This window comes from Anser cygnoides, chromosome 1, assembly GCF_040182565.1.
Source record: "Anser cygnoides isolate HZ-2024a breed goose chromosome 1, Taihu_goose_T2T_genome, whole genome shotgun sequence".
NCBI lineage: Eukaryota > Metazoa > Chordata > Aves > Anseriformes > Anatidae > Anser > Anser cygnoides.
The window spans coordinates 200,656,812-200,683,996 of record NC_089873.1 but is presented as its reverse complement, the minus strand read 5'-3'; the positions used below and the strand labels follow the sequence as shown (position 1 = coordinate 200,683,996).

The window sequence follows — 27,185 nt, the reverse complement described above, 5'->3', positions numbered from 1 at the left end:
GCTTTGGGAAATGTGGGTACCTCAGCAGAGAACGGGCCGAGCACAGCCCTTGCATTAACCAGCAGCGTGTGGCAGGACTGCTGGGCTGGGAAAATCCCCTGCCGAGTTGGCAAATCTGCTCTGCTGCAGTAGGAGCACTGCAGGCATCTCCTGCAGTAACAGCTCAGTGGGAGAAGGGAGGTGCAGGAGGATGTTGGGGCACCCAACTGAGCACAATGTCTGGCCGGGATCCTGTAGTTAACAGTTCAGGAAAGTGCCTTAAAGATGATTTTTGCTGAGCCAAACCTTCCTTTCAAGGGGAGAGTTATTGAACCTCAGTGTGTGTAAATGGTCAAGGAGAACGGTGCAAGGTAGCTTGAATACAGCCTGTATTACTTCCAGGTAGAGAAGTTCTGCTAGCTGAGGTCACGCTAAAAGAAAAAAGAAAGAAAAAGCCATAACAGGATCAAGTGACTGCAGCCATGCTGTTATTTGAGTAACTAATCGGTATGTTCTGATTCTGCAAAATTCACACTAAATGGATTTTCTCATGAAATACGTCATACATTTTGATGAGGCTTTGTATGAGCTTGTGTTGTTACGTGTATGAGGAAAAATACACATAACAGCACAGGAGGGGAACTGAGGAGGGACTCTTTATCAGGAAGTGTAATGGTAGGATAACAGGTAATGGCTTTAAACTAAAAGAGGGGAGGTTTAGATTAGTTATAAGAAGGAAATTCTTTACTGGCCCAGGCTGCCCAGAGAAGCTGTGGATCCCTGGAGGTGCTCAAGGCCAGGCTGGATGGGGCTTTGGGCAACCTGGTGTGGTGGGAGGTGTCCCTGCCCATGGCAGGGGGGTGGAACTGGGTGGGCTTTAAGGTCCCTTCCAACCCAAGCCATGCTGTGATTCTATGAAAAAGAAAACTTACCGTCTGTTTTTGAATGACAGTAATGTTCAGGCTGAATTTTGAACCAAGATTCTCCAGTGCATGATATTTTTAATACTGGTTTCCTGTTGGTGGCAATTAAATTCATTGCCAATCATTCTGAGTGCAGGAAAGGATTAAAAAATAATCTTTGCATACACTTTACAGCGATGCAGTTAGGATTTACGCAGCGCTCCTCTGAGCATGCTGACCCCGTGGTGGGAACGCTCTTGGTGTCTGGCTGTGTCTCGGCAGACTGGGGACCCACTTTTCCAGAAGCGATTAGCTAAAATGTAACAGGGCTTCCTCGAGGTCCTGCTTGGAAAAAGCAAAATGGAAAGTCAGAATAATCATTTGTAGTTCACCCAAGAAAGTGTCACAGCATGGGATATGGCTGGTTCAACATGTCACCCCTTGTCTTGGAGCCGTGGGGAATCGTTAGCTGAAACGAATGTACGAATGGCAAAGGTGACTGCTCCAGCATCCCTGGTCCCGGAGCTTGTATTCAGCAAGCGCTGCAGCTGGCAAATTAAACCTAAAGCTTAATGAGCCCTGGAGAGGGACCTGCCTCCACAACAAGTGGAGGTGGGCTCGCACCCTGGCTTCACAAATCACGAATCCGTCCCACCCGTGACTCAAGAGGCTCAAAAAGCACCAGATTTAGAAAGGTATGTGGGAGGCTATATATATCTCTTGGTTTTCCAGCCCATGCACATTATCGAGCTTTTCTCCGCAAACACAAGAGCCAGGCATGCAGGAGCAGATTCCCACCTTGGTGCTGATCATTCCTTCAGCAATGACTTGGCCAAGCTGTAATACCTGACATGAAGTCAGCTAATTAAAAGAGCTGGATCTGACTGACCTGAGCAACAAAAGCCTGCTTGGGGCTGCCTTCCTGTCAGTCTTTTGGATTCGGGTTTTAAGTTGCAAGCTTGCCAGGTTTCAAGGAGATGATGTTAAGAAGATTGAACACCCCCCAAAATTGTTTTGGCCTGTTATAGAGAACTTGTGTAGAGCAGTCTTCAGTCAAGGGAAGAAAGAAGTGAACTACAATGGTTTAAAGCTGAAATGAGGTTAGAGTCAAGGCTATAACGTTCCTGGTGGTGTGCAGAAATTCTCATTTTAGAGCCAGGTATGACACTGGGCACAGGCATTGCCCCAACGCTCACACCCAATCGCAACGCTCTCTGTGAATGCCAGATGGGACACTTCCCTGCTAGGCTTTCATGGGAGCTCTCTCTCCTTTCAGTTTGAAATAGAGATTCAGAGGATTTCAGAAGCTTATGAGGGCCTGGTCAAGACCACCACTAAAAGGGAGTCTCTGGACAAAGCGATGAGAAACAAACTGGAAGGAGAAATTAGGAGACTTCACGATTTCAACAGGGATCTCCGTGGTATGTTAAGTTTGCATGTTTCTTTGTTTGTTTTCCACAGCTGACACAAGTTTCGCTTTTCACAAGCTCCAGAGTAGCTGGCTTTAGAGGATTAATTTCACACGTTTTAGATAACCTTCTTGAGAAATCAGGCCCTGCTCGCTGGCATAAGACAAAACTGCTGTCGCTTCCCTGGTTGCAAACAAACCTTCTGGCAAAACGTGAAAGACAGCTTTAAGTGGTGCCTTTGCATTTAAGACTTGCAAATATCAGTTTGACTGCTGGGCCACCAGCCCTGAAGTTGCATCCAGCTCTAATGAACAGCAAGTTGCAATACAGAGTGCTGCCATACATCCCGTATATCTCGAAGTTCAGTGCCTTCACAAACCAGTAGCAAGTATCAAAGGGTATCTCCTTTTGGTATTAAAAACCTATGAAATTGAGGGTATATCCTTTTGAGAAAGCAAACGGAGGAGTAACTGTTAGCTGTCCAGGTGCCTGATGGGGCACGTTGGTACCTTTTCGTGCAGTGAGGTGCTCTTTGCAAGCAGCCTCCTACTTTTACGGGGAGGTGAGGAGGCCGGCTGCTCTTTTTTGGTGTGTGTGTGGGGGGGCATACCCAAAGGCAGGTGGCAGTGGGAAGCTGCCCACAGTGTCCCTGCAGGCTGGTGGCAGGGAGTCTCATCCCTCTTACAGCCGCCCTTCCCAGGGGAAATCATCCCCGGCTGCAGAAACTGCTCCTTTCCCATGACAGTCCCAAGGATCAGTGACACCAGGGTGGAGGCCGGCTTGCCCCAGGGCATCTGGCAGCACCAGGGGCTGCACACTCCGCCATGGGAAGGCGTCCATCACCTTGCAAAGCTGGGTAAAGTCAGACTGCAAGTGCATTGCACGTTTCGGACAGCATGAGAAACGAACTGCTTGGACACATTAGCTGCAGATGGCAGAGGTTCTTCCTCCAGCTTCTGTACATCTGAATGACAGCTTCATAGAAGAGGTCAAAGGTCTCATCTTTTATGTATGTGTCAGCCTCCATTTAAACGCCCTCCTTCAGAGTCTATTTATACTGCACTGCTGGCACACATCTTATTTTCTTGGTTGGCCTACAATTTTATATACATATATTTATACTTAAAGTATTTCCTGTTTTTTGCAGAACGACTGGAGACAGCCAACAGGCAGCTAGCCAGCAGAGACTTCGATGGGCACGAGGATAAGTCCACAGAGGGCCTTTATGTCACTCAGAGTGAGTACTGCGTTAATCTGTTTCCAAGGTGCATATATATATACATACACACATATATGTACTGGAGCGGAGGCAAATGCTTTGCTGTTAATTTTTATTGTCCTTATGGCTTGGTTCTACTCAGCTAATTCATAATACACTCTTATTTAAGCTGCAAACTGGATTGTTTAGACTGTTCTTTTCTCTGAGCACCAGAAATAGGCAGTGGGAGTTAATGGTAACGCAGCTTAGCTTATTTTTTATAAATATTTGTCTGAAATTGCTAAGTGTTGCTTGCAGGGATCATCTCTCAAAATACATGTTTTTTAGAGAGGCCAAATTCTTCTCTTGGCTGGGAAAAGTCCAGAGCAACCTCTGGTGACTTGTTGTCAGTGCCATGGGTTGATTAGCAAGAAGAGCAGAGCTGGACCTTTGTTTTCACAAAGGACTGCTGAGACAAAAAATGTAGCTTCTACTGCTATGAAAAACACCCCTTCCCATCAAATTTTAGGCTCCCGTAGTGACTGAGCACAGCACTACAGCATTTCCCCACCATGTGCTGGTGGCTCCACGTGACCAGGCAAACCGAAACCCGAGCAGCTGGATGCTGTGTGACAGCGCGTAGCCTCTTGTGTATCCTGAGCATCTTCAGTATGCTTCCAGAAGGGCTTGGCTTGACCACCCAGGAGCTGTGCAGTACCTTGAGGGCTCAAATCCCATTAAAGCAAAACCCTGTGTCCAGCGGATTTCTTCTGTTTTATTTATTGCACCGAGAGCTTTCCTGGAAGATGAGCTCCAACTGCAAGTGGTTAGCTGGAGAGCCATCCATCTCCATTAACAGCACGGTGTTAACAACACTCGGTGTGCCTCGCCACCAGCCCTGCAACATCCACCAGCTTCTCCAAATGCAGGAGGGCCTTCTCGTAGCTCCCACCTGCGGCGATGACGCCAGCACAGCAACACTGCTGAAGGTTTGGTGCATATGTGCACAGACCAGAAGAGAATCCAATTATCTTTTCCTTGACTGTGTTAGCTTTGCCGTATTAGCAAGTGTAGGTAATGCTGTGAATCCAAATGGCTGGTCTGTTAAGAAAATAGCATTGCTGTGTAAGTCTTGTCTTCCTTGGGAAGAGTTCAAACAGGATAAGCTGCACAGAGCAAATTGCAGACTGAGCTCCGCTGTCTTCATATAGAGGCAGCCTGGCGGTGTTCACATGCGATGGTAACTGCAAGGGTGAGTTAAATCCCCAGGATGGACAGAATTTAAGTTATTTTCCAGCACATAAACACACTCTGTGCTTCTAATGCTAAACATCTAGCAGTAAAACTCCGTGCTGTGCACTCAGCATATTGCTGCTATCAATTCACAGCTAGCGAACAAATATAGCCTTTCAGATCCTATCACATAAGACGGGCTGGATACTTGGAGTGTTTCCTGTCTAGCCCAGAGAGCTCAATGTTACCAATGTGATGCAGAGTGCTTCCAAGAATAGAAAAGTGGGCACATGTAAAGCAGGTCCTCTTCAGTCATGTTCTTTGGGCTGCTTTGGCACACACAGGAATGAGCTCGATATCAGGGTGTCAGCCTCAAACATTCCTGCGAGGGCTCAGAAAGTTTTTGGAAAACAACCTGAAAACATGACCCTTAACACCCCCAAACCAAACGTTACATAAAAAGACTCCAACATTAGCAGCTTCCTAAATGTAACCATTTTAAAGCCAGTCTTATGGTGAGATGAAGGCAGAAAGACAAAACTTCTGAGGTTTTTTAACACTTGCCATTGGTAACGCTGCAAATACAGAATTAGTGCTGTGGTAAAACTCCAGTCACAGAAAGAACACCCTGAAAGAAGTCTCGTGAGGCAGGGCATGCAGGGATCACTTCTCAGTTCTTGGCAGCTCTCTCCATTAGCAGTGCAGCAGCACAGAGTAGTCGTGTGCTCTGAGATGGGGACAGAAGGTGACACAAACTCTTATTCTTTGTAATAAGGATAGGCAAAGCCAGGCTGCATGCCTCCAAGTATTAAGTGCTAGGCATTTGTGTGGAATGAAAAATGCTCCTGTTGTGGCGGGTGCAGTTAGAGAACTCACAGCCTATTAGTTCCTTGGTAATTACGTGATGTTTTGTCGGTGAAAAAGGTTCTTAAAAAAAAAAAAAGATACATGAAGCAGCAACTGATGAAGGTGTGTGGGCCCATACAAGCAACAGAAGAGGCAGGAGGCAAAGATGCTGTGAAAAGGGAGAGGCAGGAAGACTGATGGTTTCAAAGACACAGGCTGGAGAGAAAGGTTGTAATACAGGGTGTCAGAGGAAAAATTTGTTCTGGTGGAGTCTGAGGATTTTGTGTATTTTTCTGGGATTTCTGGACTTTGAGCCACTCTGTCAGAGCAGGGGTTCCTCCAAGGGACTGTTTTCTCAGGTGCCTGAGGCAGACTGGAGTCTGTACACATCCGGGTTAACTCTGCACAGCTCTGGACTCATTAGGGGGAATGTGCAGACAGTTTTTATAGTGTCTTAGTAGAGCCTCGTGCTTCATGGGAACGTGCAGTCGATATGCTGTGTAGTACTTGTGCATGTATCTCTGTCCCAAAAATCCCAGACAAAGAAATATTCCCATCAAATGAACCCAGCCAAAGAAAACGCTCACAGTAAATGTTTTTGAGAGTGGTGTTTTGGGCAGACTGAGAGCCATTTGGTATTAAGACAGGAAATAATCAGTACAGAGTCATAAGTTTCAGGGGCAAGTGAAAGGGAGGCCCTAGCTCTGTCATTTCACCACCATGAGCTTCACATGTGGGAGATGGGAGAGCTGCTGCCCTCATGCACCCAGAGCCAAGGGCAGGAGCCTGAAGAAACAGTGCTGTATTGAAAAATGCATCTGTTCTGCATGATTCCCCCCCACCCTACAAAAGGAAGGTGAGTGGGAAATCCAATTTCAGTTTTCAGCTTGTGAAGGTCAAATTCTCCCCTGGCTTGAACCTCATGACATGCAACGGGCACTGCCCAAGCTGTAAATCAAAGCACATTTAAGCTGCTGGTGATACTTCTGTAGGGTGCGGAAAAGCACGCGCAGATGGAGATGTGGTGACTTTCTCTGACAGAGGAGGAGAGAACTTCAAACCTTTCGGCATCCCTGTGTAGGTCGGTGACCATAAGTAAGCACATACTGAACCATTTGTTAAGTACATTAAAATTCATCATAATGATTAATTCCAGCACAAAATCCCCGTTAATCATCGTGTGAGAAAACTAACCCAGGGACTTCAGCTCCTCAGAGCACAGAGGCCTGCAGCTTCTCAGCCTTTCCTTGGTCTTTACATGGCCAAGACTCGAAAGAGCTGTCAGGAACGTGCCATTTGTGAGCAAAACTGCCGGAGGAGTAACTTGTAATGAGCTCTGCTGGCATTTGGCCAGGATACAGGGGTTAATGCAGCTACTCCTTATGAAGTGTGCGGGGGTCCTGTGCTGTCTCGTTTCCTGCAGTGAGGGAGCCCTGGCTGTACGAATGGGGCTGCATTCCTGGTGTGTGCACAACGGCCAGGGCTCAGCCTGATCAGTAGGAAGGTGATCTTCACAGAAGCGGTGGGGGTGAATGTACAGAGAGGCTTAATCCAAGCCATTCTGGATGCAGGAATGAGCTAAAAAGAAATGGTGACCCACTGAGACTGCGCTGCCGCTTTTCAAAAAATGCTCTCTTGAGACGGAGCTTTTGGTTTTCCCTCCCATTCAGGGCAGACTTCTTCATGTACGTTGCCTGTTAAATCTTGGGAGGCCATTTGTATCGTCTTTTTTTTTGTTCAAGGGGGAGAGAGGGTTGTGGGATTTGTTTGTTTGTTTGTTTTTGCTGGGACTTGACAGTGAAGATGGAAGGAACTGCTTCATTTCCCAGTTCTGCTTTGCTGCCTCAGGCCTTCCTTGGCCCAGCCCAGTTGTTACCAAACTGGAGCTGTAGAGGCTTGGACAGAGGGACTGATGGACGGTGGCTTTGCCGCTTCTCTGGGCGGAAGAGTGGAAACCATGAGCTGAAAGGTCTTTGGAGCAGGCAAGAAGGCCCTGTCCTCACTTCAGATTTTGATAATCCTTCTGCTGGTCGTTCCGAGGTAAGGGGCAGGATACGAGGGGCCCATCGCACGCTTCAGCCCTGTGCCTCACCATCCTGGCACCCTCCTGGGGATGTCAGGCCGCTGCAGTTGGCCAAGGCCTGGCTGGACCTGGAAGAGCAGAAAAGGCAGCTCTGGTGCCCCGGCCCATCCTGGCGAATCACCCCGATGAAGGGGGTCTGGCAGCAGCTGCAGTGACATAAGGCCATGCCTGTGGATGGCAGATGACAGAGCTCCTCCTCGCGCTTGCTGTGTCAGGAGCTGCAAGACTGACGGGAGGCTAAATAAGTCCTGCAGGTTTTACTTAAGAAAGGCCTGGTCACCAGAGAGCGCCTTTGGAATTAGCAGCTGTGAACGAAGAGTGATCATTGAGGAATACAAACGTGCATACGAGACATTGTTGGAAATGCCACAAGGAACGTGGTCTAGGAGTGATTCTTGTTTTCAGCAAATCTCCTGCAGGCACATTCTGCTCTCGCTGCTGTCGTTTGATATAATTTCTTCCACCAGTGGCCATAATGCAGGAACAAGGAGTGTGTTTAAAAGATGTCAGTGTTACCACTTCGCAGTATCACAGCAAGAGGAAAAACAGCTTGGGATGTATTGATATGGTCACATAATTAGTCAAATAAGTTGATACTTAGATATAATGAGGTATTTAGGTATGGGTGGCTTTGAGGACAAGCGTTCAACTGATACAGGTAAACAAAAACATGTTTCTCATTTTTCTTTCAAGACTGATGTGATCAAAACCTTTTGTTAAAGCATGGGGTCTGTGTGAAAAGCTGGGCTCACATCTGATTGTAGGGCAGGGGTGGCACAGGTTGAATCTCTCTCTCCAATTCTAATGTTTCTGCTTCAAAGCAGGGCCAAGATTAGTCTGTTTTTGGTGGAACTACCCAGCTTGGCAACTCAAAATGCCTGTTTGTGAAGCACCCTAGCAGGCTCTTTGCTTTTTCCCTTTCTTCTACCCAGCCCGAGCGTAGGTGTGATGTCTTCAGTATGACACTCGGAGGCAGTGGGTGGAAAGCTGTGCTGTAAACCACAGCAGAGAAGCCTTTTGGGAATTCCTTATTAATGGGATGTGGCAGTGGCGTGTCAGAAAATGGAAATAGTTATTAGCTGGAGTCTGCTGGGGAAAAAACACATGCCAAAATAGAAGGGATATGCAGAGTGTAATACAGTAAAACAGGATTTTTAGACTTTAAGGATACCTTGCGTATACTTGAAGAGAATTTAAGGTATGTTTGATGGAGTTCTTCTTTACTAAAAATTAATGCAATATAGGAAAGTGCTTATAAAGTATACCTCCAACATTTTGCAGGGAAAATCTTTTAGGGGGCACTAGAAAACTTACTGCAGCAGGGCGAGCCGAGTGTTTTGAGTTTCTTGGATGAAACTTGAAAGTGAAGGTCCCAAATCCTGGTTTTGTAAACACAGTCCTCATGTAACGTAGGTTTCAAGTCCAGAGCACAGCAAGCGTGGTCCCAGCGTGAGACGACTGAATGCCACAGGACTGAAATAGTGTTTGTCTTCTGGCCTCCTCACCCTCTAACAAAATGAGCTGCTTGATAATTTGCCTGGATTTACACTTTCATACAATAGATATTAATGTTTCTGCTGGTGAATCGGATTGAAGTAGATGTATTTGTGTCGAAGGAAGAGGCCTGCTTGTCAGATTTAGAATTCCTGGCCTGTGTGGGAAGATGCAGGACGCGTCATACTCGTCTGGTCCTGGTGCCAGTTGGCGATGTGGAGCACACAGCAGTCGCTGTGCTTCGCTCACAGGCTCCACAGAGCCTGATGTGCTGGTGTTGCTGCCAGGGTCTGCTTTTGTGGGGTGGTGTTCCTCCTTTTAGGACAAATGGAGAGATGGCCAGGTGGGTTTGGGGTCACCTGGACCACTTGTGCCTTGATCCACATGGCTCAGCTCATATTCATCTCACTTCACTGCAGAGGTGTACCAGTAGGTTGTAAATTAATGCCATTCTCATTCTGTCTATAATGAAGGAAGAAGAAGGCCGTTCTGGGGCATTTCAGTTCCGAAATGGGCTGGCTTCAGCCATGTGAGGCGTCCTGTCCATCCTCAGTGACTATGTGGGGAGGTGACTGCTGGGCCTCACAGCTTGAGTGTTCATGCTCAGGTGGGACTGAGGACAGATGTCAGGGACAGATTTTCCACATTTGGATGATTTTGGAACAACTTTTTCCTTCATTTAAAAAATAATAAATTCTGTAATGCTGTGTTTAGAAAGTCAAAAATCAAAATAATGTTTAATTGGCGCCAAATTAATTTTTGGAGGAAGTTTCCCTTCCTGGAGGCTTTCCAAGTGTTCTATTTTTGCTGTGATCCAAAACGAAGGCCAGATTTTGAAATCTCAGATTTCACTGAATGAAACCTCCATCCCCTGCTTCCTCCCATCATTAACTGTTTGCAGCCTGACGTTGGAGATCCAGCAACCAGCCTGTGATGTTCATATTCCCTGAAGTGGTTCCTCAGCACTGTCAGAGCAGAGATGGATGGCGCCGAGCCTTTCAACGTGCAGCTTGCCAGCAAAGTTGATGGTGGGCCTGAGGTTCATTGATGAAGGAAAAATGTGAGCAAAGCTGACTGAATTTAGCCATTTTTTAAAGTGTTATTTTAAATCCTATCCAAAAAGGGTATAATTTTTTGTCACGGAGGTTATCTGCTGGATATCTGCTTGCTCTTCATGCAATAGGGTGCTTAACAGGAGAACAGCTCTGAATGCTGGATACTTAGATCATGCAGGACATGAAAGTCACCGAGGGCCCCCTCAGGGTTGACATCTCAGCTCCTGTGGCATCCTCTTTCCCTGCACAGACAGAAAAAGCCCATCTAGATGTCCCCTATCTTATTCTTCCTTATTGGTGCATGCATGTGACCGACCGAGGTTTCTTGCCCCTTAGAGCAGGGCAACATGCAAGCTGGCAGCTGCGACCAGTCCTTGATGCTGGCTGTCCTCTAGCAGTGCCTGGGCATCGTGTGGGGTGAAGGGGTCACTGGTGCAAGCCAAAATGTTGCTGGGGAAGATGCTAGGAGCTCAGCAGTAAGGACAAGAGTGAGGGTTCACAGGTTCACAAGCTCTGTTAGTGCAGCAGCAGCCTGAGCTGCCACTCGTCTCTGTCTCTGGTGCTTGCATAAGGATGGGCGGCGAGAGGCTGAGCTCTGGCTGCAGAAATTCCTTGCCTGTTGTGTCTCAGCACATGTTGTAATGGATCCACTCGCTGCAGCTTCACATAGTTTTTGCTTTTCTAGGAAGGTGGCGGCTTACCTCTGGCATGTGGCCCAGCGCCTGTGGGCTGTTCTCATGGAGCTGTTCTTGTTCTTGTCTTTCTTCCAGACAAGGAGCACTTGAAGGAGAAGGAGAAGCTGGAGATGGAGCTGGCAGCCATGCGCTCCACCAACGAGGATCAGCGGAGGCACATCGAAATCCTCGACCAGGCCCTGAACAATGCTCAAGCCAAGGTCATCAAACTGGAAGAGGAGGTGAGGCATGGGCATCATTCCTCTGCTCAGAGGCTAGCAGTGGCTTGCAGTTAGGGCTTTCTCCATCCATGTCCTAAATCTGTTCTGGCCATGGTGTGGCAGGTCTTCTTGCTCCCACGCGCTGTCCCTCCCACAGAGAATACACATAGCTATACAACACTGAGCCAGACAAGCAAGCAAAGGGGACCACAACCACAGATGCTTTCAGAGCAAAGTCTTCAACATGTAACCAGGACCGTCATCATACTGGAGTGGGTTGGTGGCTGAGGTATTGGTAGGACTTCACAGAAATATTAGACAGAAAGCTGACTACTCACTGAATCAGGACTGTGATATAAACGCGTGATGTTGGTGCATCCCATTTCTCCCAGGGGGCTTTTGAGGTGTGCACAGCAGCACAACAAAGCAGGGCTTGGCAACTTCGCGTGTCAACGGTAGTCTTAGAAGAATAGGCTGATCTGGCTAGAGGCAAAACCTCCAGGATTTAGAGCTACAAGATTTATGAGAGCTGAAAAAACTATTATACAATGAAACCCAAGGAGTGCCATCTATTCAAAACCCTCAGGATGTTTTTAGGCAATGTTCCTATAGGCCTGATAGTGAAAATCAATATTCAGAAGGGAAGAGAAATCCCAAGAACAGAGGGCTCTTCAAACTGACAGACAAATACAGAACAACATCTGGTAGCTGGAAGCTGAAGCTAGACAAATTCAAAGTGGAAGTAATGCTCAGTTTTAGCTATAACCAAGAGTGATGTTGTCAGTTCTCCGTTACCGGAGGTCTCTAAATCTGAATTTATTGTATTCCTTAAGGACCTTCAATGATTAGCTGAAAGTCTATGCACTCTGGCAGATAAGACACGACTGTCATAACAGGACTTTTTGGCTCTGAAATCTCTGGCCCTGTGACCTGCAAAGAGAGAGGATGTTTTATGGCGAATAAAATAGATGCAGTCTGTACTATCTGAGCAGGCAGACCACTGGTGAGGGGAAGGATGCTCACCTAGCAGGGTTAGGTAGAGGCTCATGCTCTGGCACAGACTGCTGGCATGATCTTGGGCAGGTCTGGTCCCCTCAATGCCTCATTTCCCACTTGCACTCTCCCTGAGGCTGGCCTGCGGATGAATCCACGGGAGCCTGCTGTGTGCACAGAGGTCTTGTGAGGAACAGGCAAGGTCTTTTTATCAAATACATGCAATTAACTAAATGCAGTTCATTTTCTGTCTCTGTCTTGGAAAGGACGGGTTGACCTTGGTGATATTTGACTGTTTTTTTAATGAGGGTATCCAGCATGGCAGACCCCAAGTTAAGCTAATTAATGGCTACTCACAGTCTGGATGATTTAAAGTATTATATAAAGGTGATTGCTATTTTGTTCCTGACCACTAGACCATTCTGACTTCTTATTTGGAAACATTTTAAAAACCCTATTGCCTCTGGTAGATACGCTCAGCAGCAAGAAGAGGATCACATGAAGTTTAAGTGCTCCTTTGTTAGACTGAAGTGTGGTCATTGTCCCTGTGTGTTTAGGGCAGTCCCTTTGGGGTAGCTGCAGGAGCTAGTGTAGCTTTAATCTGTCTGTTATTCGCTTGATACTCTTTGCCTTAAAGGCAACCAGAGGTTTTCGATTTGCATTTTATTATAAAGTGGCTGAATAAAGGAACATTTTAGGCAGCAACACCTGCTCCTGCAATCACAGCATCATGCAGGGGACGGGAAGAAGCGTGGTTAGCTCCTGGCTGCTCCACAGACTGTTGGTATGACGTTGGCAGGTAGCGCCAACTTGCCGATCACACACTAGTGAAGGCAGCAGAAGTATAAATGCAGATTTCCAGGCAGGTGGGATGAGAAACTACCCTGAACCTGCTGGGCTGTGGTAAACGCATTGGCAGCCTTAGGGCTCTGTGCCTAAAGGCTTTGTGGTTGCCAGTTCCTAGCTAGTCATCCAATAAAAATGTGCCCCTGCTGGATGGGGATCAGAAGTTAAACTGAGGAGAGGGCAAATGGTCCCCTCTAGAGACCTGGGAAACTCATGCCTGGCGCATGTTAGGTGTTTCAGATGTGGTAACCTTCTGCTCGAGGTGTGTTAGATGTTATAGAGGTGGTAACCTCCTGCTTGGGGCATGTTAGGTGTTATGGAGGTGGTAACCTCCTGCCTGGGGCATGTTAGGTGTTATGGAGGTGGTAACCTCCTGCCTGGGGCATGTTAGACCTAAGGGTTGGCACCACGTGGAGGTGAGGGGACCGTATTTGCCAGAATTTGTCAGTGAGAGCCCTCAGCCTCAGCAGACCCACCTAGTAGTGTTTAACTGATTTATCAATTTAGGGGGAGTTCAAGTGAATGCGACCACCTTTTTAACAGTCCCCAGGTTTTGGAGCTCAATTTGACACATATGCAGCCAGATATTGCTGAGGTTTTGAACCTTCATCTCAAACCAGATGTTCTTACTATATTTTGGGATATATCAAAAGATCAAAAATCTCTCAAACAAAAAAATGGCTATTATTAATAATGGAGTTCTACCTCATGCACTGCTTTGTAAATCCACACGGATTTCTTCTAGCATCAGAATAATTAAGTTTAAAAGCTTTTTAAATCAAGGCTTGAGAAATAAGCAGCAGTTACTGAGATGAATTAACATAAAATAACATACTGTGTGAATCTACATTATCCCGAATGTCTGCTAGTAGAAGGATTTAATTCAAGAATATGGAGGTGGTATTACCACCACATGTCATTTAGGAGACTGCTGCTGGAATCGTGTGTCTGGTTGACGCTTCAGAGAGACGACTGAATAATTGGGGAGGGTTCAGGAAACAGCTGTAGAATTTATTTGAAGCCCTGAAGATGTTCTTTGCTGTGAACAATTAGTTAAGAGATGGCTGAGCTCCAGTCCATATGCATGAACGTTAAGAAGAGATTGCTGTCAGCCGGATTAAACATGGCTTTTTAACATAAGAACAAATATTGAGATGCAGTGTTTGGGAGCTGGATCTAAGCAAATCAGGCCAAAAGTAAAGAGTCAGAGTAATTAACATGGAAACAACCTATTTAGGGAGATAGTGGATTCTCCATCTCTTACGACCTTTAACTCAAACCCATAGATTTTTTCCAGTTGCTGTTCTGTAACTCAAACTGGAGTTATGTTCACAGTGCAGATACTTTTCCGTGAGACTCACTGGTCTCTACTCAGACTTACTTGCTTGATCAAGACCAGGTTTGGATCAGCCCCTTTTTGGCCTTAGCTCTTCTTAATCTTTTTTTCCTAATCACTGGGATGAGGGCAGCGTTCAGGCAAGTTGCTGATCTTGTGAACATGTGATTTGTTTCATGAAATGCTTCTTGCTCTAGTAGATCACAATTTGGAAACAGAACAAGAAGTAATTTGCTTAAATTGCATAAGAGAAAGACAGATTAGACGTTAGGGTAAAAGTTTTCAGGCAGTAAAGGAAAATACACCGTGAAGTAGTTTGCAGGGGGAGGTTGTGGAGTCCCTACTCCTGCAGGGTTTGCAAACAGATTAGGCGGGCATCCGGCAGGTTTTAGGAAGAGATGATCCTACCTGGCAGCAGGAGAGTGGACTGGTACCTCCCGACGTGCCTTCCAGACATTTTTTTCTTTGAGTGCATCTCTGCGAGGTAGTGGAGCTTAGAGTCATGTGTTTCTGATTGCGGTCTCCCTCCCTCACAGATGCACACTCAATTGGCAGTCCCATTAATTTCAATGACAACATGTTATACTTTGATTTTTAAATGTACGTGGGTGAAATATTTGCTTACAGATCTACAGGCAGGATAAAAAAAAAAAAGCCAGAATTGGCTCAGGAACCTTCCTGTGAATTTATGAATGTGGGAACTGTCTTGTTGCATATCTCTGACTAAATTGATTACTGAGGCTGTAAATGTGTGCATGGCCTCACCCCCACACACAGAGGGATGCTCATGCATGAACGTGTGAACCCTGGGCTTTAAAGGGCTGCTGCAAGGCCCAGTTCTGGCTGCCATGGTACAGATGGACTCTCCAGCACCGGGCAGGACCCGGGGGATGAGGTCTGCTGCCGAGGAGGGACAGGGGAAACCCACTTCACCTCTCAGATCCGTGCTCATGCAGCCGGCAGGTGACGCAGGCACTTTCCTATTTGCAAAACAGCACGTTCGCTAAGAAATCACTGACGTGTCTGTCTTGCAAAGCTGGGAGCTCCCGAGGAATGTAATCTTCCTGCTGCTGCCAGAGACCAGTGGGGATTATAATCTCATTAATTTTCGTGGCGATCCCCAGGAGCTGTGAGCATTAGCCTGGATTACAGCGGGGCGAAGGAGGTCACGCTGCAGGTTGTTGGCTCTGGCTGGGGAGCCAGAGGTTTGCTCTGACCGAGCTTTTCTTCTGCTGAGAACAATTTCACTTCATCCGGGACATGGATGGATTTAGGATGGTGGGAGAATTTTAAGAAAAAGCTATTTTATCACCATTGTATTTGGTGATAGAGGGGCTTGGTGAATCTGGCATTACACAGGGGAAAAACCATCTCTGCAACACAGGAGCCCCAGGCTAGGCAGGGGAGGCTGGATGAAGGGGAGTCCCCCAGAGCCAGAGGGACCAGTGCTTATTTGCTCCTCGTGCCCAGGAACAAGGCAGCAAATGTCTAACTACATCTCCTAGGTCCACACAGATGTTTAGGGAACATCGTTTCGCTATCAGAACTCACCTTGCAATTAACTTAAATAGTGATTTAAGTACTTAAAAAAGAGGTAGGCACCAGAATATCTTCTTGGCTCTAACCTAGCCAGCTTCTAGTACGTGTCTAGCCTTTGATATTTCAAGTAGGTCCCCAGCACTGATGAGGGTTAATGCATTTTTCTGCCTCCTGTTTTGCTTCTGAAAAGACTCAGGTCTCAAACAGGTGCCCAAATACATGAGGAAGAGGAGACCGGAAGCCCTAAAGAGCATCATGGTGATCAGGGCAATGACCTTGAGCACCCTTTTTATCCCCCAGACTTCAGATGGGGTCTGACTGGAAATGGCAAAGCCCATCTGATCCATTATGCAAACAGATTCACCCTCCCTCTCCAAGTTAGGGGTTTAAGTCATAGAATCATAGAATCATAGAATATCCTGAGTTGGAAGGGACCCTTAAGGATCATCAAGTCCAACTCTTGATACCGCACAGGTCTACCAAAAGTTCAGACCATGTGACTAAGTGCACAGTCCAATCTCTTCTTAAATTCAGACAGGCTCGGTGCAGTGACCACTTCCCTGGGGAGCCTGTTCCAGTGTGCAACCACCCTCTCTGTGAAGAACCCCCTCCTGATGTCGAGCCTAAATTTCCCCTGCCTCAGCTTAACCCCGTTCCCGCGGGTCCTGTCACTGGTGTTAATGGAGAAAAGGTCTCCTGCCTCTCGACACCCCCTTACGAGGAAGTTGTAGACTGTGATGAGGTCTCCCCTCAGCCTCCTCTTCTCCAGGCTGAACAGGCCCAGTGACCTCAGCCGTTCCTCGTATGTCTTCCCCTCCAGGCCTTTCACCATCTTCGTAGCCCTCCTCTGTACACTCTCCAACAGTTTCATGTCCTTTTTATACTGTGGTGCCCAGAACTGCACACAGTACTCGAGGTGAGGCCGCACCAGCGCAGAGTAGAGTGGGACAATCACCTCCCTTGACCTACTAGCGATGCCGTGCTTGATGCACCCCAGGACACGGTTGGCCCTCCTGGCCGCCAGGGCACACTGCTGGCTCATATTCAACTTGCTGTCAACCACGACCCCCAGATCCCTCTCTTCAGGCTGCTCTCCAGCGTCTCATCGCCCAGTCTGTACGTGCAGCCAGGGTTTCCCCGTCCCAGGTGCAGGACCCGGCACTTGCTCTTATTGAACTTCATGCGGTTGGTGATCGCCCAGCTCTCCAACCTATCCAGATCCCTCTGCAAGGCCTTTCCACCCTCATTCGAGTCCACAACTCCTCCAAGTTTGGTGTCATCAGCAAACTTGCTCAAAATACCTTCTATTCCTACATCCAGATCGTTTATAAAAATATTGAAAAGTACTGGCCCTAAAATGGAGCCTTGAGGGACCCCACTGGTGACCGCCCGCCAGCCTGACGCAGCCCCATTTACCATAACCCTTTGGGCCCTGCCCGTTAGCCAATTGCTCACCCATCGTATGATGTTTTTATTTAGCTGTAAAGTCAAGCCTCAAGTCTGAAGCTCTAAACCCCCAAAACTTTAAAAAAGTGTCAGTGACAAAATTAATGATTCAGAATTCAGGAGGTTGGAGGAGAAGGCACGAAACTGCCTTCCTGAGGCTGGGACCTCAGCCCATGGGGCGAGCAGACCGACCCCACTGCCCCTGCCTCACGGGAGAGTTTTCAGCTCAGCATCCGTGCTCTGTGAGGACAGGCCCTGCTGTGGGCCTGGCCCCCTGCACCCCTGGGCACACAGCTTTTTTAGGACAGGCTTTGACACCCATCTGTGTCCAGCAGCCTCCTCTCCCCACGGGCTCTCAAGCATGCTGGGTCCTGCTGGGGGTCCCTACCAAGCTATGGTACGCTGTCGTTGAGTGCCTGGTGGTGTGGTGGGAGGCCAAAAGTAGAGAACTGCTGATCACAGGGCAAGGTTTTAAATCTAAAAGAGGGGAGGTTTGCATTAGATATAAGGAGGAAATCCTTCCCTCAGAGGGCGGTGAGGCCCTGGCCCAGGCTGCCCAGAGAAGCTGTGGATGCCCCATCCCTGGAGGTGCTCAAGGCCAGGCTGGATGGGGCTTTGGGCAGCCTGGTGTGGTGGGAGGTGTCCCTGCACATGGTTGGAACTGGATGGTCCTTAAGGTCCCTTCCAACCCAAACCATTCTGTGATGCCTCCTAGCTGGGGTCAGCCCATGTGCTTGCCCAAAACACGTCTAACATGGTTGCTCTTGCTCAGAAACACTCGGGGGGCTGCTTGTGGACAAGCGTGCGGGGTCCTGGCTGTGGGATGGGGGTGCCCCGTCCCCTGGCGCTGCTGACCCCCTGTCCCCGCAGCTGCGCAGGAAGCAGGCCTACGTGGAGAAGGTGGAGAAGCTGCAGCAGGCGCTGACGCAGCTGCAGGCGGCCTGCGAGAAGAGGGAGCAGATGGAGCGGCGGCTGCGCACGCGCCTGGAGCGGGAGCTGGACTCGCTGCGGATGCAGCAGGTGAGGACGGGGAGCTTGCAGCCCTGCCGGGAGTCACCTTGACATAGGCTTCAGGTTGTTGGGCACTTCGCCAAACTTTTCCCTTTTAACCCCGGATTTTCAGCAGATGATGGGTGAAATCTGCCTGCTTGGGGGATGATGTCCTTTGCGGCTTCTCTCCAGGAATTGCAGGTTGTGCAGGGTCAGGTCTGCACTGAAGGAGGAGAGGAAAGTTGCGGTACGTACAGGCAGGAGATTTAGCCTGTAGTCTTTGGGCAATCTTTTATTGAAAGAGCAAGGTGGGATGAAGTGGGGTTAGGTGGGAGCAACTGTCTGCTCAGGCCGTGCTCAGTTCTGGGCAAAGGTGATGTACCAGGTTCCAGAGACCTCTGTCCACAGCAGATCTGGAAACAAATGGTGCCTTCATCAACAATAAATTAATTAGATCTAAGTCTAGTCCAGAATGGGCTAGAAATGCAGGCTTGTATTTCTTTTTTTATGTCCTTGTTGTTTTTTTTTGACAGCCTGTGGCCTCAGGGGTATAGGGTTAGAGGTATTTATAGAGGTTATAGGTTAGAGAGGCATTAAGCTTGTATTTTATGCAGGTGTTCCTTTGGGTGGGCACCTCAGTCTCTTATACTCTCCCCCATCCCCAAGCCCCAAGTCCAGTTGTCTGTGTAAAGGGGAAGCACAAGGAGGTCGCGGGGAGGATTTCCAGGTTACAGCCAGCACCACGTGCCAAATCCACGAGTGCTGGCTTCAGCAGCGTGAGCAGATGCTCTACATATATCAAACCACCGCCTGGGGAAAAGCAGCAACATAAGCAAGGCGCGATGCTGCTGTAACTCGTGAAGGGCTCGCTCATATCTCTGTCAAGAAATGTGTCTGCCACAGCAACCCTTCCTTATTTATGAGCTATCAGTGAAGACTGAAGCAGCTGTTACAGAGAGCTCACGTTGCCAGAAAGCAGAGGGGCTGACCCCGCCGGCAGGACGCAACTGGGAAATAGCTCCGTGGGCAGGCAGTGTCAGCGACCTGCAGGGTCAGGGTGCCTGGACCTGAAAACCTCCCCTTCGCACCCGGCACCCCCGGGGCAGGGCAGCCCCACCAGCCCTCGCTTTAATCCACTTGAGCAAGTCCCTCTCTGGGAACGCTTCCCGTCCGTCTTGGCTCTTCCTTGCTGCCGTATCAGTGCTTTGCATCTTCCTCGTCCACTCCTCCGCGGCCTCAGAGGACAGGCTATGCCTGCCGTCTTCCAGTAGCTCTTCTCGCTTGCCTCCTAGCCTGCTCTTCTCCTTTTTAAAAAAGAAATCACACGGGGATATAATGTGCTCGTGCTGGTGTAAAGGCAAGATCAATTGAGAAAATACATTTAAAATCCAAGTGAGGGTAAAACTAGAACTAGAAAGGACTTTGTTTCGTTGGCTGGAACAGAAGGGCAAATCGGTAGATTAATTGGGATGGACTCTCTCCTGAGTCTTTGCCGTGGGAGCTCAGGCTATGTCTGCTTATTTTTGCAAAAAAAAATAATTCTCTAACTTACAGATTGCTTCATAGTTTTTTTTTAGAACTGTAATTAGCAACTGCATTTTAGGTTGCCATAGCTCCCAAATGCCTGCACCCATCCCATTAAAGAAGTTTTAAGAAGAAAGGTTCTTTGATTTCACATCTCACATCAGTGTCGAGGGGGTGACTTAGGGGTACTTTTTCCTGTTATGTTTGATACTTTTTGCTTTGTGAGCCACAATGCTGCAACAAATCACATTGCTTCAAAATACCCCAACTTTTTAATTCGGTGCTGTCCTCTCTGTGTTGTCAGTTATATCTCCTGGAATAGTTTCTCGTTGCAGAGAAAAAGAGCTTTTTTCTCCTTTTACCAGTCAGCAGAAGAGACACAGCACACAAGGAGCCAGAGTCTCTTCTCTTCCTTAACTCAGCCGAGTCCAAACAGCAAATCCTCATTGTCACTGATGCTAGGACAACAACAACAACAAAAAGTAATAACCCTTCTGACTTAGCGTTGCAGGCTGAGTGTGCAGGGCCGCCAGACGTTCTGACTGCGAATGAAGGAGGCAGGCACCCGCAGTGTCCCAGGATGCTATTTTACAGGCCAGAGCTGTGCTTCGAAAATATTACCTTCCTGCCAGGAGCTTGACAATATCCGAGTGTACTGGCTTGCTGTGCGGGAGCGGAGTCACCGCAGTTGCTCCTAAGGGGCTATTCCTTACTGCGCTGTTCCAGAAAGCGTCTTCCAAACGCGTCATTACTGCGCCAAAGCCGAGGGCTGCAGCCCTCCCCTGCTATCTCTTGCTTCCTGTAACCAGGAGATCAGTGTCTGGAAGGAAGAGCTGAAAACGTATTTTGGAAAAAGGAAACGGCTGCTGCAGCCCCCGCTCCGGTGGGATGGCGTGTGCCAGGGACCTGCTTCACCAGTGGAAATTCCTGGTGGGGCACAGATGCAAAGCTGCTGCTCCTGACACAGCTTCCCCTTTAGCACAGTGTTGTGCACCCTGGAGTGTAACAAATCTCTTGTATTTTGTATTGAAGAAAACAACATTTACTTCTGCTGACTTCTGACACAGCTTCATGCCTGTCCCTCTGCCGTGGGCTCATCCCATCCGACTTCCCCTGGGCTGAATCTTCTGCCCTATCTCCACGGCAAAGAAAGAAGCTCGAGGCAGCTTCAGTTGCAGCGTAGGTGCTGTAATTAAGTGCCTGTGACTGGGCAGGATAAATCCTGCCTGGCTGAGTGCTTCCCTCGCAGTGTAGATGTGAAGGGTTGGTGAGCTTACGCACCCACCGCTGCATTCAGCATCCCCCGGCAGCCACCTCGCAGCCTCTGGGGATCTCCTGCCCAGCCGGGTGGAAAGCCACCTGCTGCCCACACAGAGCACCTCCTGAGGGCACCTTAGAGCCGAAATGTGCCAGAAGAGACAGGCATAAATCCATGCCTGGGGTATTTTCCCAGCCGCTGTTCTGACTAGCGTTCTCTGTTGTGCTGTAGCTAGGTTACACGCCACCTTTTTCTGTTATTTTCTTTAATACATAAACCCTCTGGTAATAACTGCCTCCCCATGCCGAGCACCACCCAGCCGTGTGATGAAGCTCCAGCAAGAAGAATATCCTTTAAAGCTTTATTCCTTCTTTTTCCTACCTTTTCCCTTGGCTTGGGGCGTCCCACAAAATCCACGCGTATGCAGGGGGCAGCCGGACCCCTGCACCTGGCACCGGAGAGATGGGTGCTGGTGCTGCACCCCAGGTCAGCCTGCCCCCTTTCAGGGGTCTCGGCACAGCTCTCGTGGCAGCCAAGGAGGTGTCCATACCGAGGAAGCATGAGCTGGCCCACTTTGACACCACAGCTCTTACTTAGAGGCATGGCAGTCCCCTCGTGTGGCACCGGCCTCATCTTGAGGGGATGGCCGGGGTGTCCCGGTGCCAAGCACCCCAGACGGGGCCGTTTACACCTCCGTGGTTGCAACTCCTTGTCTCCGAAATTTGCTGTGGGACGAGGAGCCCTCTTTAAGTCTTGGGCTGTGGCAGCAAAGGGGATGTCTTTGTGGGCTCTGGAGAAACGTGGATAAAAGGGGCTGGTAGCTCCCGTACTTGTCAGGGTGACTATCTGTGGCTGTTTGCCCCGGCAGAGGCAGGGAAGCTACCAGGCAAACAGCCTCCCGGAGCACAACGCCCCGGCGCTGATGGAGCTGGTGCGGGAGAAGGAGGAGCGGATCCTGGCTCTGGAAGCCGACATGACCAAGTGGGAGCAGAAGTACCTGGAGGAGAGCACCATCAGGCACTTCGCCATGAACGCCGCAGCCACGGCTGCGACGGAGAGGTGAGATGTTGTTCATGGGGACGGGCGTTTCTCTATTTGCAGCAGAAAACAAGGAAAGGATATTTTCTTCAAGCTGGGTTTTGCTTTGCCATCCCCTGAGATGCTCTGGCAAGGTGAATGTATCTGTCCCTGGTGGTACGTCTGTGAAATACAGCAGGATTTACCCTTCTGACCATGTCCAAAAGTTTATCATTAAGCTTCAAGTTAAAGAGGTTCTCCTAATATCGAAACTAAACCTCTTGGCTGCAGATTACGTCAATTTATTCTTGTCCTTCTCAGGTGTACATGATGAACAACAGCTCACTGGCGACCTTGTAACAGCCTCGTACATACTGGAAGACGCATATCCCCTCGTGTGTCTTCCCTGGCCTGAACTAAGCTCACTTCCTTCAGCCATCCCTCATATGTCCCGTAGTAAACCCCTTCGCTTTCCCAGTGCTTTCATCTGGGTTGTCTCCAGTTTGTCTGTCTGCACGCACGGTGCCCCAAAGCACACAGCATATTGCAGCAAGGCTTCCAGCAGTGAGGGGTTCGGGATAATTAACCTCTCGCCGAGTTTCTTCAGAGCCAAATCCCCCGAATACATCCTAGCAAGAGACTTGCCTTTCTCGGTGTGATTGAGTGCGTGTCCCAGTATGATAGTTTCTTTTGCTCTCCAGTCTAGACAGCAATTCCTGTGCTGTTTTTCACCCTCCTAGGCGTACAGTTTTGCTTCTCGTTTGTGATGCAGTCCTGGTAATTGGGACCATTCCCCCAGTGAGTAAGGCCCCCCGATTTCCAACCCCGTCCTCCAGGATGGTGTTTCAGGTGTTTCACCCCATGGGGGCCACCCATGATTTTAGCACGCTCCCTGTTCCACCAGTCCCGATTACTAATGGCATTAATGACCTCAGCCAAGAGTAGGCCGCGGCAAGACAACCAGGCAGCCGTCCGATTTGATAACCAACCACTGCTAGCTCGCTCTTCAAACGCGGGATTGGGGTTTTTCTTTGCAAGCACCAGGCTGCCTTGCAGAAGCCACCCTCGTGGCCGTAGGCCCCGGCTCCGTGGTCCGCCCGACTCACCGTGTCGCACCGCTTTGCCAGGGACGCCTCGGCCCCGAGCCACTCGCGCAACGGCAGCTACGGCGAGAGCGCGCTGGAGGTGCGGGGCTGGCAGGAGGAGGAGGAGATCGTGCAGGCCAACCGGCGGTGCCAGGACATGGAGTACACGTAAGGGGCCGCGCCGGCTCGCCGTGGGGTTGGGGACGGGGTCACCCCGCCTGGCTGGAGCTGGGGGTTGTGCAGGTAGGCCAGGATGCCCTCGGGTTCCTTCATGCACACCCGGGAAGGATGGGCTTAACTTCACTATGATTTCGGCTCTTCGGCATAAAGGCAGCGATTAAATAGCTGCTGTCCTTAGATATTTCCCCCCCCTACCTTGCAGTTAAGCCTTCTCTGTGCCAAAAATGACCTTCTTGAAAAACGGAGGCAGTTCCCGTATTAAAAGTAGGTTGGCATGGGAGGAAGCTAAATGCTTGCTTAATCTCGGTGAAAATCCCCCACTGGAAACAAGCGCATCTGGTTGTAAAAGCTGAAGTTGTAATCCCACTCCTACATAATCAGCAGCACGAGCATCTGCGTTTTCCTTCCTCTTCACTCCTTCGGAAGTCGCCTGCTCGTTTCTAGATGCACTGTTTCACACATCCGAGCAGCGCGATGTTCACACTGGCATTTAGGAACAAGCCTGCAAAACTTAGCACCAAAAGCACTGCTAAACAAGCTGTGTTTTCCAGTAGAAGGTATGAAGTAAACTTTTTTGGATACAGGCAATCAGCAAGAGTAACATTCCTTGGCACAGACGCTTCTCCATTTTCAGCACACAAATAGACATGTGGCTACATACTCAGCACCATTTATAATTCTTTGCCTTGTTTTTTTACTGGTGAAAAGTGGCCTTTTGATCAGTAAAAATCCCTTGAGAATGGTTGTGCATTTCCCTAGGTTTTTAATGAAAAATTACTTAAGATCTGTTCTTCATTTTTGGCTTTGCCGCAGAATGACAAGTCTGCAGACAGTTTTGTAAAACAGAGTATTTGTTGCTTGTGGAAAATGTAAATGATTGTTTTTACTGGGTTTATTTTTTGTTTTCCACTCACACATGCAAGCAAATCCTGCTTCCAGTGAAGCAATGGAATTTTGCCATTGGCTTCATTAAAGATAGATTAGGATCTGGTGTTTTCATTGCAAATTAGACATCTGATTATGACAACTAAAGCCAACATTAAGTTACTGTCTATCTCCCTTTATGTATATGCTTTCCAGACACGGCAATTTAGCTTTCACTGCTTCACAAAATGGAGCTGCGTTTGCTTTCTCGGTAAAGATACAGTCCTTTGACTATCATATTTTACATGTACAAGTTTTCTGTTTTGTTTTTAATGTAGTTTCAGACCCTTTCAGTATGATTTGGTGTTAATAATGCCTGGAGAAAAGTCTCAGATAATCATTTTTTGTGTGTTTTGAGAGTCTTTAGGTCTGGATTAGAAAAGCACAGGGAGCTTTGCTCCGCTCTGCACACCACAGGCAGATGGTTTCTGCAGAGTTTAGTGGAAACAAGGAGCCCAGCCCAGCTGTTACAGGAACCAAAGGGAACCTTTTCAGTCGCTTCGGCAGCAGCAGAGCTTTACTCCAGCTGCCAACAGACCCGAATTATGAGGTTAACTCAGGATTTTAATTCAGATAATACTTACTCAGGCAAACCTCTCCCTGTGGCAGTCTGCCAAGCACGGGATTCCAGATTTGACAGCAATGGGGGAATGTTGCTTGTGTTTTTATACTATGTCAGTGAAGGTAGCAATCCACAGTGCAGTCAGGATATTGCTCTCATTGCTGCTGCTGCGGTAAAGCCACAGCAACAGGTGGGTTCATTTAACCTTGCAAAAAAGCAGTTTATAGCCAGAAATGCTTCCTGTTCTGAGGTGCATCATTATCCCTCGGAGGACCTGGTGGGAGCTGCCTTGTCCAAGTCACTTACAAGTGGAGGTGACAGAGCAGCAGGGCACGTCCCTACAGACTGGTCCTGCTCCCTTAGGGTGCCGATTGCTGCCCGTTTAAACTCGTTGTCCACCCCCGTAAGCAGAGCGTTCATATTTTGGCAGAATAAAGAATCTCCATGCAAAAATAATTGAGAAGGATGCCATGATCAAGGTCCTTCAGCAGCGCTCGCGGAAGGATCCCGGAAAAGTCGACAGCGCCAGCCTGCGACCTGCTCGGTCTGTCCCCTCCATCGCTGCTGCGGCGGGCACGCATTCGCGCCAGACCTCGCTCACCAGCAACCAGATAGCTGAGGAGAAGAAGGAGGAGAAGATCTGGAAGGGAAGCATAGGTGAGTGTTGTTTTGGTTAAGCTTTGGCTCATTCATCGCTTTGTGGTAACCCTTCTGCCTGAGCCTAGCAGTAGTGCCCATGGCTGTGGCGCTGTCCTTGTGCCAAGGTCAAAACCTAGTCCGTTTTTAACCTTGCTTCATATCTTAATTGTATTTTCAATCATATTAAGCTGTTCTGCACTGATTGTAGAAAGCCATAGTCTGGGAAAAGACTCCTAGACACAAGGAGATAATGCCTGCAACTTTGTGGGAGTAAAGACCAAACCTGGACCAGAAGAAAAGGTTTGGTTAAAGCTAAACAAGAGGGTGAGCATCCCTTTGGGTGGGAGTTCGTGATGTGATGTGGCAGCTGAGTGGGGAAACAAGTGCAGTACAGCCTGTGGTTTGGGGCCACATGGGACGGGGGTGCAGAGGGATGCCTGTGCCGGGGGTACCACCAGGACCAGTGTGCAGAAGGGAGGTAGGACAGGGCACTGCTCTCCAAAGGCTGCGTTTGCAGAAAAAGCACGTCTGGCCTAGGAAGGTACTGTGTGGGTGTCAGGACGAGAGTATCACGCAGTGTCCAAGGGAAAAAATAAGCAGAGTGAAAGGGCTGGAGGCATATCCAGCACCCTGTAGCTGTGGGGCGGGACGTGGGGACAGCACGTAAATTTGGGCCGGGATGTGACTGAGCTCGGTGTGTTCTCAGGGCTGCTCCTGGGGAAGGAGCACCACGACCACCCGTCGGGCCCCTCGCTGCCTCCTCCGCTGCCCTCCTTGTCGTGCACGCCAGTTCCGGCAGCCTCCCACGCGAAGACGGGCAGCAAAGACAACAGCACCCAGACGGACAAAAGCGCCGAGCTCTTCTGGCCCGCCGCCGCCTCCTTCCCTGGCCGTGGCCGGCTGGGCACCACCCCGTCGCACAGCCCCGCTCCGCGGCCCCCGGGGGCACGGCCAGCGGGCGAAAAACTGGGTGAGTGCTGCTGGACCCCCCGGTGGGGCAGCAGGGACGTGCAGTAAGGTCCTGGCGCCCCCGGGGCTGTTGGCACGTTCCGCAAGACACCCCGGTGTTGGTGGAGCAAAAATAAAAAGGAGGGGAGTTTTCAATGCTGCGCAGTCTGGCACGGCAGGGTTTGGTGCTTGGCAGCTTTTATAAGGTTCTGCTCGTCTGTGGCAGGCAGAGTTCCTGACAGATGTGATAATTACGCATGCTGCCACAGATAAAAATCAATCATGGACAAGATCACAGGGTTTCACACCGTAAAACGCTCCATACCTGTTCATATAGTCAGCCCCTTCTCGTTTTTCAGCTTATACCGTGTTTAGCAAAAGCATCACCTCGTTTTTAAAGGAAACCTGCTGGGAAAATGTAAGGAGAAAATGGAGAATGTCTCGTTGGTTTGTGTTTTCGTGTTTGTTTTTTTATTTTTGGTAAAGAAATATGTTTTTAATTATTTTTGAAAAATGGAAACTGCAGGTTTGCGACCATAGCAAGGGGAAACATTTATTTTACAAATGCTATTTTGAAAAAGCCATTTTCCTGCATATTTATCTGTTCTCAAAAACAAGTCTCCCCCCCTAGGAACTTCATATATATCATTGGTAGAGCTAAATACCTTTAATTACTTGAAACTCTGGATTGGTGTGTTCCATACAATTCAGATTGGAGTTTGTTTCCAGGAACCCATAAATTAGTCTTTCAGGTTTTTCCCTGTTTTAAGAAATGCGAGTCCTTCTTGCTGAAGCTGACAACGT

At 48.8% G+C, this 27,185-nt stretch overlaps 1 protein-coding gene across 6 annotated transcripts in view; it reads left to right on the top strand.

The window, feature by feature from the left end:
* Positions 1-27,185, top strand: part of AMOTL1 (angiomotin like 1) — a 76,234-nt gene that overhangs the window by 45,149 nt on the left and 3,900 nt on the right. For 5 of the 6 annotated variants that reach the window (XM_013178107.3, XM_066989865.1, XM_066989866.1 and 2 more), the window contains 8 exons: positions 2,158-2,302; positions 3,438-3,527; positions 10,970-11,115; positions 18,125-18,274; positions 21,895-22,085; positions 23,171-23,296; positions 25,225-25,451; positions 26,140-26,403. In XM_013178107.3, the coding sequence (XP_013033561.3) occupies positions 2,158-2,302; positions 3,438-3,527; positions 10,970-11,115; positions 18,125-18,274; positions 21,895-22,085; positions 23,171-23,296; positions 25,225-25,451; positions 26,140-26,403 (1,339 nt within the window). The remainder of the gene's footprint in view (positions 1-2,157; positions 2,303-3,437; positions 3,528-10,969; positions 11,116-18,124; positions 18,275-21,894; positions 22,086-23,170; positions 23,297-25,224; positions 25,452-26,139; positions 26,404-27,185) is intronic. The other variant, XM_066989867.1, reaches the window with a different exon arrangement.